We start from the raw sequence: 17,495 nt of genomic DNA on the forward strand, positions 1-17,495 counted from the left end.
TTTTCCTGAATAGCTGGAATTCTTAGCCTGTCCTGGTAATCTGATCTGTATTTAGCAATTTTTAGCCTTGATAACATGGCTTATCTAGAACAAAGTGCTGCATCTACTGAGACACAGAGACTTGTTTGTTACTTAGTTACATTTTTTTTCACCTGATTGATTGTTTTTTCAGCCTTCCAATATATTTTTCACAATGGATGATATAGTAAAGGTTGGAGATTTTGGACTGGTAACTGCTATGGACCAAGATGAGGAGGAGGAATCAGTACTTACACCAATGCCAGCTTATGCCAGACATACAGGACAAGTAGGGACAAAACTCTACATGAGCCCAGAACAGGTTAGTGTTTCTCTGTTCTAACAGGGCACAGATGATGTGTGAATTCCCAGGAGCTCAAGCATTAGGCACTCCTCCTAGATAGTAACTTGTTGCAATTAGGTTTCTTAAAGTCTTTTATTGTAACTATCAGGTAAAGTTTTGACCTAAACTGAATTTTAAAATTAATATTTTGAACATATATATTTATCACAGCAAAAAGATGCATTAATTGATCTTGCTCTTAATGTTAAGAGAAAAATAACCATATAATGAATTCAGGTTCATTAAGAAAGGACACACTGTGGTACGTGAAATTAAGCTGATACTTTTCACCTTACAGTTGGATCTGCAAAGGGGAGCCAAAGATCAAGAACTTAACTGGTTCGTGCTCCCTTGGCAAAGTTTGATCAGGCGCCCAGAGGTTGATACAGCATCTGCCCTGTAGTTTTCAGCTCTGCACAGAACTAATCACTTCTGTGCATTAACCAAATGGGATTTGATTACATTATGTGTCGTTCCATGCAGTAAGGACTTTGACCTAACTCTGATTTTGAATTTTCAGATCTATGGGAACACCTATTCGCACAAAGTGGATATCTTTTCTTTGGGACTGATTCTCTTTGAGCTGCTTTATCCTTTCAGCACACAGATGGAGAGGGTCAGGGTAGGTATGGTATTGCACCGAGGATTATCTGCAGTTTGACCATTTGTTTAAAAAACCTATTCACTCAGTAAAGCATTTGCAAGAGGTTCTTCTTGGCTTTAGTTCTGAAATTAGAAGCACAGCTTCTTTATCGGCTTTGTACAGACCAYCTGAATCACGGGAATGAATTGCAGTCTTGCTAATGAGTGCAATCGAATTGAGGTCCTAATTTCTTCAAAAATTTCCTCTGTTGTCAAGCCAAGAGAAACTACTGAAATGCGATATCCAAGATCTCAAGCAACAAATATGCTTGTGACTTCAGGCCTATCAGTTTGTTTTTCATTCAAGAGTTGGACCCAAATGCTGTGCATTTTTTGCCATTCCTTCTTCCCTTTGCATCTCCAGTGCTTTGTCACTCAAAACACTTAGCAGAAGTAGCTGTGGCCTTTCCTATAGTGAGTCTTGGCTGTGAATCTCGTTCATCTTAAAGCACCATCTTCCCAGTAACAAAATGACCTCTCATTGCATCAGCTGTAAATTTGGGAGGTTTGATGGTATATTATTAATCCTTCCCTGCTATTAAAATACAAGTGAAATCAGTCTTTTCCATGAGGAACAAGTTCATACAGAAGAACAAAGGCTACAGCAGTTTTTCTTCTTGTACATGGTGATCAGTGACCTATGCACGAAAGAAGGGAGAATTCCTGTAACTTGTATTTGTCACTAAGGTATGCTTGGTGCATTTAAATTCTCAYGTGAGAACAGACTGTTTTTAGCGGGGATGTAAAAGCGGGTTGAACAAAACCATGGTATCAGCCTGACCGAGTGCTTCACCTCTACAGGTGTTGCACTCTTCTGCTAGCTTTTTATGACACAAAGGAGCATATTTTAGAGAAGGATTGACAGTTGAACCCCTTGTGCTGATTTCCCTAAATAAAAATCATTTTACTGCGACAGACCCCATGAAGAGCTTTCCTTGATCGGAAAGATCTTATTCAGCAATGACTACAAGAGCTTTTCCCTTCCAATTTCTGTCCTGAATATAGAAGCAAAGCAGGTAATTAGGAAAATGAATCCTAATTTGTGTATAGCTCAAATTCCCAAGGATTTTTCTTTCGTAAGAAAAATGCTCTGCCTGACCAGGTAACTCAGCAAATCCTAGAAGTCTGTGACGAGGAGCAGAAAAATTCCCAGAGGAGAAATACAAGAGGCCTGCCTTTGTCTCAGGCTATTAGCTGTTAGTCTGTGCCAGTGCAGATTATTTTCAAATGAGATGTTTGAAGAACATCAGAATGTAGACTGAATTGGTTTAAAAAAAAAAAAATAGCCATCACTGCAATGATCAGTTTACACTCTCAGTAGGGTAACAGTAGATTGACTTCAGAATTCTTACAATTTATGCTCAATTTTTTACAAAAGGGGATACTTCTTAAAGGAAGCAAAGTGCTAAATAATGTCTTTGTGCTAAAAGCATGCCAAAATGGGTCATGGGTTGCTGGAAATTACAGAATTTAAATTCATAAGGTAGCTTGCTGCAAATTATGTAGCTGAACATGGGAAATACTGTCACTAGATGGAGCCAATGTGTTTGCTATGAAATGAGCAGTAATAAATGGAGAGCAGTTGCATTGTGTGGGCGCACAAATAGGCCCTTTGAACTGCTTTCAAAACTGCCAATAGATCTGCTCATCAGTCCATAAACATCAGATAAAGATTGGTGTTTACACTGTTAAGACAGAGCCAGTCATTTCATATGTTCTACTACTGGTACAGAAGATCTTGGGGTGGTGTGCAGCTCCGCTGACCTTACTGAACCAAAGTGGAAATGTGCAAGTTTGTGTCTGGATGGTTTAAAATTGCAGATATCAGCGCTCTTGAGTTCTAGTGCAGAATATGTGCATAGGGAAACAGCAATTTGTACAGTGAAGTATGTTGTGATTTGAACCACTAACGCGATAATTAAAAACAAATCTTTCCTTCGTCAGGTTGATTTGTTTGCATAGTTTGCCTATTTTTGAAAAATAATAAAATAATACTGTTGGAGAATGGTATTTTGGAAGACTTGTGTTTTTCTTAATATTTTACAGACCTTAAGTGATGTCAGAAATCTGAAGTTCCCATCATTGTTCACTCAGAAATATGCACAAGAGGTAAGCATATCTGCTGCTATTAATTCTAGTTTTTTTTTCTGATTTCCAATTGATTTACAAGTAATAATGCAGAAGTTTTAGCTTTATGTTTTTAAGATATGTTTCTGTGTCCAGGTATTTTACTGCGTTTCAAAATTTTAATATTACAATGTGGAGTTGGACTAGATGATCTCCAGCAGTCCCTTCCAACCTCAACCAATCTGTGGCCTCAAACATCCTATGCTATTCTGTGCATGCTGATATTTTTGTCACACAGTTTAACTGCAATAACTATACAATATTATCTGGCTTTTCTTTGTCACTTGATGTCATTCCTTTCACCAAAATCCTGACTTGATTTCTTGCAACAAGTCCATAGTCACAAAACGCAAAGAGTTCTAGACAGGCAAAGTGGAGACTGTAGGCCGCACTGTAGCTGTATGGGGTCTGTCTCCAGGAACTGGATTTTGAAAATGGAAAACTGTATGTATTAGTCAGATCTGATACAATTTCAGATAAAGAGGAGGTGATATACAAAACTTCTCCAAGGAGAAGCTGAGATGCTTCCAGATTTTCATGGTGATTTCAACCCAGGAGTTCGGAGACCAGTCCTTCTTGCTTTACAGCTGCAGGCTGACTTGGGGAATGTGCTGTGCCCTGCTGGAGCAGGATGCTCTTTCTTCCTCTAAGAGATGTTTTAAAAAGTGCCTTTGGTGACGGTTTGKTTTTTGGCTTGGAGAAGAGAAGACCAAGAGGGGATCTTATCAGTGCCTATAAGTACCTGAAGGGAGGGTGTCAAGGGGATGGGGACAAATTCTTTTCAGTTGTCCCGTGCAACAGGACAAGAGGCAACGGGCAGAAATTGAAGCACAGGAAGTTCCGCCTGAACATGAGGGGGAATTTCTTCCCTGTGAGAGTGATGGAGCACTGGAACAGGTTGCCCAGAGAGGTGGTGGAGTCTCCTTCTCTGGAGATCTTCAAGGCCTGCCTGGATGCAACCCTGTCTGCCATGCTCTAGGTGACCCTGCTGAGCAGGGAGATTGGACTAGGTGATCTCCAGAGGTCCCTTCCAACCTTACTGATTCTATGATTCTAGGATGAAATTTGAGACAAATCTTCAAACTACATATATTTTCAAAGAAAATTCCTAACTCAGCCTGCAAAATTAGTGCAGGTRGCTGCTTAAACCTGATGCTAAAAATTACCTTTAAGTTAAATTTCATACAAAATTTTTAAATTCTTACGATTGCCAATACTACAGAAGTTTTATAACTCCATTGAACTTTGGGTCAGGTTTGATCTGCCAAATAGAGTGTAGTCCTTGATAATAAAGATAGTTTAATGGATACACAATGATAGATTTTCAGATGTTTAATGCACTTCTAAATATTGTGCTAAAGCATTAATACCCAAATTACTAAGAAAGCACTTGGGGACACTTTAACTGTTGCTGTATGAGCAATTGGAAAGTTGAACATTAAAGAAGAAGGAATTTATGAATTGGTTCATGCAGCACATCTCATCTTTTCTTTTAGTACATCATGGTAAAGGACATGCTCTCTCCAAGTCCCACYGAAAGACCAGAGGCTGCAGTAATCATAGAAAATCCTGTGTTTGAAGACTTGGAACTCCCAGCAAAACCAGTGCTTAGACAGAGGTCACGGACAATGAGTTTATCAGGAAATAAGCATTCAAGACAACCAAGCAAATAATTATCCTCAGGATCACTTCTTCCACTTGACAGGCTTTAAAGGGATTGTTCAGCAGAAGGATCCTATGTTGCAGAATGTCTATCTTGGAAATAGTTTAAACTTTTTTTTTCCATGTTTAATGTATACAATGCATTGGATAGATTTTGGTTATTTTGACAGCCAATGAAAGGCAGTAACTACACTTTTCACATTCCATTTTTCTTACCTTAACTCTTCTAGGTGGATGGGTCCAGCTACTGTGCTTATCAGTTTTGTGCTTCATTATCTTTTGTTTGAGTTTATTGGGGTTTTTTTGAAGCTTGTAAATGTTAGCTTGCTGGGTAAGTAAGAGATCTGTAACATGTAAATAGAATTAAAATACTGTATTTTTATAGTGCAAATTACAGTCTCTAAGCCTAGTGAGTATATACTCAGATCACTTGCTCTTTGGCAATGAATATGATTTTGAAACAARCTATGACTCCATTTTTGTCCCTGGTGGGTAAACTGGAAATCTGCACTATTTTTAAAGCAAAAAAGTACCACACCTGTACATATAGTCACTCTCCATAGTCAGTCATTAGAGGAAATTGTTTTGTATTTCCACACTATAGTAGAGCTTAGGGAATGCATTTTTTACTGATAAACCTATAGAAAAGGAAAAGGAACTTTTTGCCATAAAAAAAGGGTTTATGGACAATGGTTGGAAGAGCCATAGTAAAAAATATGTATAAAAATGTTGTGATTCTGACAATTTAAACCTAATGAAGTCATACGTGTCTTATGTAATCTTGTAATTTGTACTTAAAAAAAAAGAAATCAACCAGTAGGCATTTGTTGTAATCTGCTAATTTAACTGCCTAATACCATGCTTTTATTTTTCATTGTAAATATGTTAATTTTTATTTATAAAATACAGAATCAATCCATTTGGGTTGGTGGTGTACAGAATGCACTTGCTGTAATTGTTGGGTGCATTAATTATTGTGACTTCTTTCAAGTCTAAATGATTTAATAAACTTTTTTTTTATTAAAAACATATATAGTAGTTGCTTCTGTTCATAACCTGCATCAGCGCATGCTGCAGATGGCAGCCTTGTACAGTCAGAACAGGTCAGAACAACAATTTCTGTTAACTTGCTTGGTATTCCTCTCTCACAGCTGCCACAGTGCAATATGTAAAGATGAATAGATATGCCACTTCAAAGCAAAATGCTATCTCAAGAAGGGGAGAACTGAGCTCTCAAAAGCTCAGGTGTGGMTTATGGAGGCTTTGAAAATCTCAAGTGTTAACGGGGAAAAGAGGATAATTTTTATATTTGCATAATGTAAGTTACTGTAAAAAACRGAAAAATACAAGATTACAACTTCAAAAATTTAACCTTTGAAATCAGTTCCTTAAAACAAAGCCAGAAYTGGGTCCTTCAGGGGATCACCATGGTCTGACATTGCAACTAGCACTTCAACCAGCTGGCACTCTGCAGCCTTACAGTAAGGCAAAAGCAGACTACAAGATTTTCTTCCTTGYGCTCTCAGCTGACTATGTCCTAGATTCTGGCCCAGCTGAAGCCAGAATGCTGCCATTAATGATTTTTTTTCAGACAGAAACAGAAAATTAACAAGTTTGATTAAGTATGCCCTCTTCCCTTGGATTTCCCACTTTATAACAGCAGCTATAGATGCAGAGATAACTCGCCCCCYCTGAAGCCTGGGTGCCTCTAGCTTCACCCCCAGTTCAGTGATTWAAAATAGATGGCAGGAAATGAAGAATGTGGTATCTCTAACTCTCAGTGTAGCTAAGCTGTTGCTTAGTGCCAATGGCTCTGTAGCATTTCCAAGCTAAAGAATGATTAGTACCTTCACGCTAGGGMTGTCTGTGTACGTGGCGGTGATTATAGTCATCCTCAAAGGCCTGTGAAAACCCCATCTCCTCTGTGGTGTGCCCAGCCACAAAAGCACGTGGCCCCTCTCAGCTCTTCACTACCTTAGTTGATGAATCTTTGCTCCTCTTAGCACTTAGGACAAGAATGACACTACAAAATCCACTCTTTCTCCAGGCTCTGGCCAAGTCTTCCTTTCCCTCAGCAGAATAGTTGTCTCTGCATGCAGTCACTTCCCTGCCTCTGGCAGCTCCACTTGCTCTGCCTCTCCCTAGAAGCAARAAGGATACCTCGGTGACATGAAACACCCACCTGCATTAGAAACCCAGAGCTGCCATCCCATCAGCTCCAGGATGGTTCTGCCACCTCTTCAGAATGAGGCTACCTGCAATGGTCTGAGCTACTGCCACACCTGAGATCCTACTATTTACACAGGCCTGTCTACAGCCCTATTGGCAGGAACATCTGATGTTTCATTCACCAGTTAACTTAAAAGCAGTTGTGGGAAACTGAGAAAACTGCTAGGCTTCCTCAGGTCTCTTGTATGTATTGTGGTGATGGAAGCAGACTTTAGGAACACAAGTTCTTCTGTAGCAGTCACATGAGTACTCAGATCATAGCCATTGCTGGCCCCTCTGCATGTTTCACATGCAGTAGTTCAGTTCCTGAAGTACCAAAAGGTACTGTGTATACCTTTCTGCCAACTCCTTTTTTGCAAAGGGACACCTGAACACAGGCTGCCACAAGCTGCCAGCCTACAGCCTTGCAAAAGGGAGTTTTGGTCTCAGGCTCTTCTGTACCAATAGCCCTGAACCTTTGCCTATACCTCTGCCCCCTCCACCTGACAGCCTGGATGGCTCCTGGGGCTGGAACCCAATTCCTTGTCCTGTGCACCAAAGTGAGTTGGCTGTCAGGAGCAAGAATCCTGCCTAGTCCACCTTCAGGCCCACTTGCCTAGATGCTCCCCCCCCCTCAAGATCACAAGGTTATTCTCCTTACCCTTTCCAAGTATTTATTCAAGTTAAAGGAGCTCAGAAAGCCAATACACTCCCATGAGAAAACAACTGCCAGGAGTACTAGTGTTGTAACCACACATCAGGGCTGTTTCTTCTCCTGAAGAACTAGGTTCTTAAAAAGCAAGGACTATGGCCTCTTCATGCCCATCTTCAGTGGCTGAGGTACTTGAGTCAGTGGCTTCTTGCTTTCTGCTACACCTTTTCAGGTATGTGCTCCTCTGTGCTATCACTGCACTGGAAGTGGAAGGACTCAAGACATTTGACTAACTTGCTCCCCTTTTCTTAATAGAGAGGCCTTCTTCACCCCTCCAAGCGCTTCACTCAGGGTTTTAGCATTACATGTTAGCCAGGGTATCATGCTGCTTTGAGTTTTGTTTCCTGGGCTGCAGCAGCCTTGCCTGTCCTGTGTAGGCAAATAAGCACTCAGAATATACTGACCAGAAAAAGCCATTCTAGAAACCATCCTTGAAGTGTTTCACGTTCACAGGAGAGTGACATAAGAGGAGGCTCTCTGTGCAGTGAYGCTCACATGTAAACTAGCCTGAGCCCACATGTGAAACATGGGGAGGGGGCAGTAATGGCTATGATCTGAGCACTCCTGTGACTCTGCTACAGATAAATCTGTGTTCCTGAGATCTGTGGTGCTTCTGGCARTTCAGCTCCTGCTTTTGCCCTGTGTTAGATACTTGCAGGTACAGTCCTGCCTTTCCAGGGTTRTCCTGTGGTTGTTCCACAGCTCTCCTCCAGGGAACCAGTGCTGTGGAGCTGCTGTTTAAAGTCCAGTGAAGAATAGTAAGAATAATCATGTTCCTGTATTAGTTTGAAACASATGACCAGATACATCCCTTCATGACCTGCCCTTCTATACTTTCTTCTTGAAGCCTATACACTGTTGCTGGGATTTTAGTGGTGAAAGGAAAGGATATTTATCATCCTCTTTTATGATGGTGTGGTCCAGTAATACTCTATATGGTTACATTCACAGCATCWATATATAAACACCACAGTGCAAAAAAATATTTACATTTGAGCAGTAATACTTCTTCACATCTACTGTTTGCAACCTCTTTTGAGCTCCTAGGGTAGTTGGTGCTCTAGAAAAATGTTTCAGTAAGCTTTGCTCATCTCAGGGGGTCTAAGACATCAGGTCCCTTTCCAGAATAAATAAGAACTAAGGAAACTTGTCATAGATAATTCACAGAAAACACCACTRAAGCAGTCTTGGATTTTACAAAGACATCCAAAGAAAAACCATGCACATAGAGTATTTCTCCTGCCTGTTCCTGCCTGATGCTGAACCAATCTTATASTGTCAAATACCAAGTCTAAAACTTCAGAAGCAAGCATATTAAACTGTGTGCAGGCAGCCCCAATTGCTGAGAACACAAATCTCCCAGCACACATTGGCTTTATGTAGGAGTTAACCCTGCTCTTTGACCACTTTCTACCAACACCCATTCAGACTGACACAAGTGAACCGATCAGAACTTGTGAAACTTGTGATGCAAGTAGCAAGATGAGCGCTACAGTGACCTTATCAGAAGAAAAAAAATGCTGTCCCATCTTCAGTTGTAGGAGACCACCAGACTATACAGAGTAAAGCAAGTTCACATTATCAAAGCAATTTTTCTCCAGTATGAAGTTTGGATTCATCTTAGGAAATATTCATTAAAAAAAAAAAAAAAAAAAAAAMACACCAAGACAGGAATTAGCTTCATTATAATAAATTGCCCCAAAATAGCAAAGTTCTGCATTCATAAAACCATGGAAGAAAGAAGTATCTTGTAGTATGCCACCAGCTGTAATAAACATGCCAGCCCTGTTCCAGCCTCTCTTACCTTAATTTCCTACCCATTACTCTTCCGTTCAGACATGTTCTTGCACTGTTCACATCACAGCCTCCAGCAACCGATTCTGAACCCTTATTGCTTGGATTTGCCCTTCAGAGTGCTATTAGGCACTGACACCATCATGCTATATTCCAAGTCTGGAGCAGTCTTGGAAAATGTGGCTATTGAAACCATGTCTTCTCCAATGTCCACCTGAGACCTGTGCCTGCAAATGAGCAGCTTCTTTAGAGCCTGCTGGAAGTCTCGGTTCAGGAAAGCATACAGCATTGGGTTGATAGTGGAGTTGCAATAACCTAACCATGTGATGATCTTGAAGGTGTCAATCAAGACCGTGCTGGTAGAATCAGCACCTTTGGCAGCTAGCCAAACATTCAGGACAAAGTACGGCAGCCAGCATAGCACAAAGACAGAAATGATAATGCTAATGGTCCRCGTAGCTTTGTTCTCCAGCTGCAGGTGGTTCTGCCGCTTGCTGTTGGGGTGGTAGTGAATGTCCAGAGTCTGAGACATGATCCGCGTGGCCTTGAGCCGTGAAGCTCGGTAGATAAAGAAATACATGCTGCACATGACCATGAAAGGGACAAAAAACGCAAGGGCAGAAGCTACAAGGGCAAAAATCCAATTGGTGACAAAGAYGCATTCTCTGCCTGCATCAAAATCTACCCCAGGAATCTCATTCCAGCCTTGCATGACAGGAAGGAAAGAAATGAGAGAAGAGTATACCCAAACCATGCAGGTCATTACAATGCATCTGCAAAAGAACAGAGATAGGGGAGGGGAGAGAGGGTCCGAGCTATTTTGAGATGAGAACATCCAGTACAATTCAATCCCCATGGTAACCCCTGTGGGATATCACTGAACAACAGTCCCAGAGGGTTTTGAGAAGTGGCAGAGCAGAGAGAAAGCTGGGATATAGCAAGTCCATATGTAAATGTCCCTAATGATTTGGTACTTTGGATCTGTGGTTTACAGAATGGCCCAGGTCAGTTTAAGAGATGCTCAGAGCTGGCTGGAAAAACAGAAAGAAAAATGGTCTCTGTAAAGTGGCTTTTCCAGAGGTTTTTGTTAATATTTAAAACCATAACATGTAGACTTTTCTAATCAGCTCCAGCATTAATATCTGATTATGGTGTTATCCTCTAAGGATCCTACTTGCAAGAGGGGYAGAGCTGATGGATGCTGTAGATGCTCAGCATCACTGCAGCATTTGCTCTGCATTGTGTATGCTGCACAGCCCCCCTCCCCATATTGGCAATTGTGTGCACTCTGCAGATTGTATATTGCAGGAGCTGCAGCTGGGAACAAAAACATTCCCAAAACAGCTTGAATCCACCTTGCAAGTTACCAATGGCAGTGTAGCTACAGCAGCAAAGGCACTGTAGCTGCAGCATCCTCTCTGCCTACCCTTCAAAAACTACACTCATTCAAAGGTAGTTTAGGGGTGCCGTAACATTCAGCAGTCTTGGAAGCAGAAAGGCACTGAAAGAGACCCAAACACAGAGATACCACCCTTTCCCCTAGGGCTGCTCCCTGCATTTAAATACCTACAGTTTAAATCAGGATCCACCAAGCCATGCTGGTGGCTGGGACCCTATTCCAATGAGAAAGGCCAGTAGTAAATGGACTATAAAGGGATGATGCAGAAAATCCTGCTAAAAACCATTTGGAGAACCACCCACCCTGCAGTTCTCATTTGAATGTTACATGTGAACCCTCAGCAGCAACTTCAAAAGTCATCCTGTTTTCTCCACATTCTCCATATTAATATCACTTTGTAAATACTAAAAATTAAAGAGGGGGAAGACAATTGCTAGAGGAATTCTTCTGGGCATCATTTCTCCTCCTCCTTGGAGAAAACACCTCCTGAAATGCCTACCAAGGGAGACACTGTAGGCACAAGTCAGCCCATATCACTGGTTTCTTCTCCATTCTGGAAAAAAACCTTAACTCAGAAGGTGCTTTCCCAGAAGCACTGTCAAATCAGGCCAGCTGCATTTCTCCCCCTCCTCCTCCCCACCACTGCAAAGTTTTAAATGATGCTTAGATCTTTTTAATCACATTATTCTGGTTTTGGGCAGTCAATAGCTCATTTASAACTGTCATGGCTCGTAATGAATAGGGACAGAGTGAAAATATGCAGATAGAAGAACCATGCGGACAGGTAATGCCAGCATTTGTCCTCAATGACTCTGTGAAATAGAGAACTGTCTTTCTCATACAGAAAATCTGCAGCAAAATAGGAACAGGAGTCTTAGATGTTTCATTTTCACTGCAAAACTCAGATCACTGCAATTTTTGCCTCTCCCTGTCATCCTTATGGCTGCCCTCCAACTTCTTGAGGGGCAAATACACTCACCTGCCACGGGACATCCTTCTTGAATAATGGGAAGGGGTCACCACAGAGCAGTATCTGTCCAGGCTAATAAAGCACAAAGTAACGATAGACGCAGTGCAGAACATGACATCGAAAGAGATCCACACCTTGCAGAAGAGCTTCCCAAAGAGCCACATCCCTGTCACCTCATAAATGATACTAGGAGGGAAAATGGGTAGAAATCAAAAGTTAGAAATTGAGATTGATTTAGTGCTATGAATCACAGAGCTTTATGAATTCTCTCCAACTCCTGGGACATGGAAGATGCTCCCTACGCAAGAAACTCAGCTTTCATCTGGGCTCAGGCTTCAGAACTGAAGAACTTCAACTCCTGAGTAATAAAAAGAAATCATCAGGGGAATGCCTGCAAGTCTTTTACATTATCTGACTCTCAAATGCCTGTGAGGAAAACATCCAGCAAAAAGGAGACATTATGCCAAAATTACCCTAGCAAAGTCAGGGAGGGCCTCTAAGAAGTGAGCAGCTAGGGAAGGAACATATGGTAGCTGTATGAAGGCTGATGCATGCTTCTGTAGCATTCACTTAAATGCAAATTGCATCCTTTCTTTTACTGCCTTTACGTAACTACTGGGGTGCTGCTCAAATAACCCRTGTAGTTGAATTTTATGTGAAAGGGTGAGTAACTACATATTGCTGCAAGGCTTAAATTATCCTGTACGTTCACAGCTTTGTGGTCAAATGCAGTGTAGCTATGGCAGTGGCACTGTAGTGCACTTAGGTCAGCTCTGCCACCTAGCAAGGGCAAAAATAAACTTGACGTAAGAGGAGTTAGAAAACAATGCCTTGTTTCCATGTAATTAGCTATAATTCATTAAAACTACTTGTAAAGATTGTTTCATAGCCCAACAACTGCTGAAAGTGCATCGACAGGTTACTGTGCTGCTGAAGGGCCTCAGCCCTAGGCACCCCTTCATTATGCAGAGTGCTATGCAAAAATTCAAGCAAATATTAAGTCTATAGCAGAACTTGTTCAAACATTCTGGTGGCCTCCATTTTTGCAGAACAGAGGGCCGCAAAACTACTAACCTGTTCACTTCCTTTACACACACACACACACACACACACACACTGAAAAAAGATTTACAGATAGGGAAATGAAGTGTAGTAAGTTAAAGCACAGGTCCAACAGAAGACTAGGTGCTTTAGTGTCACTCCTCAGAAGCCCTCTTTATCCCGTAGATGCCACAAGGCCAAGTGGCACCTGTGGGTCAAGCACCAGGGCACCTGGAGTCTGATCCCCTGTTTTCATCAATGTCCCTACACACCTCAGGCTTCACAGCTGAGCACACACCTAACTGTCAGCACACACAGGGCAGACAAACATTTACCCTTCTCRTGAGATATAWCTAAGTGGGTGTTCCCACAGCACAATGCAGCAGATACCTCTTCACTCTTATCTGTTGAATAAAGTCTCTGCAGGCCTCAAAGTGATGAAAGAATAATAGAAGCACTAAGAAATGCACAGTAGGAGCAGAAGTGAGGTCACTTCACTGTTTCATTAGTCAGGATACCTACTTCTGCCTTCACCTTTATGTCTGAAAGTCAAGACCCTCTCTGCTCAACTAGGATGTTTTTTGAGCTAGAAGGTTACGCCAGTGCCAGCTTCTCACCCACAGCTATTTTCTCAAGCACTTAGTTTTCAACTCCAGATGATCCATTTCAAGTTGAGTATCACAAAGTTGGCAGGAGCACACTAAGATCATACAGTTCCCAGTTCATCTAAACACTACTCAACTGCAGCAAGCAGCCAGTACAGCAACAGACAAAATTTGCTCGGGCTGTGCATTCAGGCTCCATTGGATCTGCCCATGGATCCTGGTGTTGCAGGGCAGACAGATGCTCAGCCAGGTACAACTGAACTAACAGCCAGACAGAAAGAGACAAGAGATGCTGAGAGATTGGCCAAATTACCACCCAGCCGGGGTGGTAGAGTACCCTTTAGCACTACAGCATAGGAAGCTCTGTGCTATAATCTTTGTCCTGAAAGCTGCTGTTAGCCCATGATTTTTCAGCTCCTCCAGTAGAAACACTGATATTGGGGCATCCAAGAACCTTGGAAAAAAGGAGCAGAATTGCTGGTTGTTGAATATCAGCCTTGACCCCACCACTGGCCACAATGGTTCTCCCCCTCCAGAAGTTCTTGCCATACTGTGATTCTGTGAAAGCACGGAAGTTGACAATGTGCAATTCCTTCCCCTCTAAGTCTCTAATCAGACCAAAATATGCTGCTAAATTCCCTTTCCTTTTGCCATGAAGGAGGTGGCAGTCCAACCATGGAGGTCATCCTCAGTCTTACAGGGGAAGTTACAGCTGCTGAGACACCTACCTGCCTTTGCTTTTTGCTCCTGCTACTTCTTGTTGCTAAGACTGCAAATACCACGTCACTAGGCTGGAGGTAGAAGTTGTGAGGATGCTGTCTACCCAGAAACGTCAAAACTTGATTCGGAAGAAAGAAGAATCAAGGACAGCTGCCCCCTAGCAGGCAGCCATGCTGGGAGGTGTCCTCAAGTGCAATGGAAGCAAGGGAGCAGGTGATGCCACCCTCTCCTGGGGGGGGAGGGGGGAAATCTTTAAAGACAGACAAAAGCTAGACTGGAATGAGAAACCCTCATTTCTGGGCCTAATGAGGACATGGAAAAAAAAATCCCAAGAAAATGCTGGGTAACAGAGATTAGAAGTACTTCAGCTAATTAATAGTGCCTGACACACTACTGTTCCTCTCCTGCACAGCTAACATGGTCTGGTACATTTTATCATGGTGATCTTGTTTGTGCGGCACAGGTAGGGGAATATCTTCTGTTGGGTGTTAATAGTGTGTGCTTCTGTCAGTGGTAGCTCATGGATCATTTCTGCACCCACATTGCACAGGGGAAAGGGAACCAGCCTGCTGTGCASAGAAGCCTAGTTTATGCCTTGCAGAGCCCAGAGTTACCAGCTGCAGCCCAGCTCAGCCGAGCCTAGCCCTATAGCGGGAGCAGAGAAGGAAGCAGTGCGCCAGATTCCAGGGGCCACCTCAGCCAGGTCCTTACCCACTCACTGGCTCTGAGCAGTTGCCAATCCTTAGGCTACAGGACCTAGATCAGTCAACCTCAAGACTCTTTCCACTCCTAGCTTTCAAACAGGTCCTTCAACAGGTCCTTCAACGCTACCTTTCTTTTACATATAGCAACAAAACTATCAGTGATACAAATCTTCTGGTCTATCTCCTTTTTAATTCCCAGTGCCTTTAATAGGGTGGGAGCAGGTTAGCTCACCATTCAACTAAGCTGGAATCCAGGCCTCCAGAGCAGGTGTTTCCAGCACCAAGTGAAGGGAAGGGAGCAGTAAATACAGATGGACAATTTCATAACCTGAATTTAAATACTGAAAACATTTGGGATTGAAATTAGCAGTAATACTGTTTAAAAGGCATCATTAACTGTTTTTTCACCTGACACTATAAACTCACAACTTAGTTTTTAACTTTTTCTTGGGAAAATATTTTTCAGTGCCGAATTCAGAAGTGTAGGCAGCCCCATGAAAATTAAGGTACAACATGTGAAAACAGGCTTTGGCTTCTTTATATTGCTCTAAGAACACTAGGAGTGCAGTCACTCACTTTAAACAAACTTACAGTCATTTTGCAGCATAAGACAGCTAGAGCCTATTAGCTAATAAGTCTCTGGGTTTGTTTTACTGAATTTTACCCAAGCAGTGAAGCTCTTGGAGACTGACCTACGGCAGGGTGAACTGCCCTGTAGAAATGCCTCTTCATTCATTAAGTATTCCCTACTTACCTAATACCTCCTTAACAAATTACCCTACTTACACTAAAATAAAATTCTTAGTTTTACACAATCAGAGAGGGGAAGATGGCATTTGTGCCCATGTTAACTCTGACAGTTATCTGACAGCATCACAAATTGATAATACAGACAAAACCATTCTCCCAAGTGAAACAAATGACATTTGCTATCCCATTGTGGACTACAATTTTTTTGATCTGTTTAGAGAAAAATCCATTTTACAAGTTCACCAACCTTTCCCACAAACTCCACTAGTATTTTGACTGAAATAGAAGAAATAATCCTGTGTTGCAATAAAACTACGAGAACAACAACTCTGCAGTAACTTTTCAAGTTCAATAATCTGAAATCATTCATTTTCTTTTGCTAGTAAGAGTCTTTTTATTCCTCCCTCTCACCACCAGAAAATAAGAGATAAGGTGAAAGCAGTATAAAAATCAAAGGCACAGAATCTAAATCAATTTGCTTTGACTGTCATTCTTGACTGGCAAAGATGAGGGAACAATATAGCCCGAGTTCCCCTTCCATTGAAACGTTGGTAGAATCCGTGTAGCCATTATGCTTAATACTTACACTAATGACAGTCCTCATCTTGTATTCTACAAACACAGCGCGCAAAAACATTTAGCAGCCACACTGGTCCTGCAAGCAATCCGGAGCTAGTTCTAAAAAACGGGACTAATCACACTGTGGCCATCTGAAAAGCTGGATAACTCATTTAGATGAGCTGCCAGGGCCCCTCTGTAACCAACAGGGGAAAAATGCCCTTGGGAAGTCTGTCTCTCTTCATTATAAAGGTAACTGAGTCAACCAGTTTGGATGGGGAAACTGAGGCACAAAAGTACACATACTCACTGACCTATAAACACACAGCTAAGCTTGTAGGAGCTCAAGCCTGAGCACAACACACGAGCCACACTATACATCCCTGTCCACAAAGCAGCTGCTGAGCTAGAAAAAGCGATGTTGCATGCACACCCCGCAGGCAGATCTTACCTTATAAGCACTTCTTACCTAAATGGCATGACCAGGCATGCTACAAGGAAGTCTGCTGTGGCTAAGGACATGATAAACATATAGGTGACAGTGCGCAGCCTCTTTTCCACCACAGGGCAAATAAAGACCACCGTGTTTCCCAGGAGTGTGATCAAGTCAATAAGGGTTAGTATCAGTCCAACGATCACCTCCTGGAGGCCAATCCCTGACCAGTTTCCACCTCCCTTCACAAATGACGAGGCAGCAGAGGAGAAATTAGAGAGCCAAGATGCATTGTCATCCTTCAGCATCTTCCCATTGTTAAAATCTGAAAGAAAGAAGAAGAAAGAAGAAAAAAAAGAAAAAGTCAGAGTCTTTAACACAAATGAATTTGAAATCTATGAAAGGACAGATGGAAATCTTATTTATGCTACATTCACTTCAAGAAAGAAAACACACACACACCCTGCTGTGTCTGTGCCATCATTGTACCATATCAGTCTGTCAGAAGCATCTACAATCCTGAGGGTAAGATCACAGACRTGCAGCACTGGCTGACATTCTTCATGACAATTAAAAGCTCTCCTGTGAATGAAAAGCACATCATTAGGTGAAGTATGATACAGGAGAAAAAAAAAAAAGTATTGAGAGAAGAGAGGACAAGTAAATTAAATCCAAAATTAAAGCAGCCCTGCTAAAACCCATTCAATAGCAGCATGTCACCACAGTCATAAAATATATTCTCATCATCATCATCATCCACAGACTGGGTCAGACTGCTTGCCCAGGCTGTTTGTATTTGTAAACCATTA

At 41.9% G+C, this 17,495-nt stretch overlaps 2 protein-coding genes across 2 annotated transcripts in view; one reads left to right on the plus strand and one right to left on the minus strand.

Annotated features, from left to right (window-relative positions):
* EIF2AK3 (eukaryotic translation initiation factor 2 alpha kinase 3) overlaps positions 1-5,812 on the plus strand; it is a 46,072-nt gene extending 40,260 nt beyond the window's left edge. Inside the window, exons 15-18 of the mRNA XM_085314602.1 lie at positions 173-340; positions 882-983; positions 3,050-3,112; positions 4,627-5,812. Coding sequence (XP_085170728.1) covers positions 173-340; positions 882-983; positions 3,050-3,112; positions 4,627-4,803 — 510 coding nt within the window. The 3' untranslated portion in view covers positions 4,804-5,812. The remainder of the gene's footprint in view (positions 1-172; positions 341-881; positions 984-3,049; positions 3,113-4,626) is intronic.
* A 3,788-nt stretch (positions 5,813-9,600) lies between these two features.
* LOC146590395 (histamine H2 receptor-like) lies at positions 9,601-17,167 on the minus strand. Its single transcript, XM_085314615.1, has 4 exons — positions 17,149-17,167; positions 16,723-17,011; positions 11,885-12,061; positions 9,601-10,279 (listed from the first exon to the last, which is right to left on the minus strand). Exons 1-4 carry the CDS (start codon positions 17,165-17,167, stop codon positions 9,601-9,603), a joined length of 1,164 nt encoding a protein of 387 aa, XP_085170741.1.
* Positions 17,168-17,495: the final 328 nt, after the last annotated feature.

Source organism: Rhea americana, unplaced genomic scaffold (assembly GCF_003343005.1).
Source record: "Rhea americana isolate MKP2758 unplaced genomic scaffold, rheAme1 scaffold_41, whole genome shotgun sequence".
Taxonomy (NCBI): domain Eukaryota; kingdom Metazoa; phylum Chordata; class Aves; order Rheiformes; family Rheidae; genus Rhea; species Rhea americana.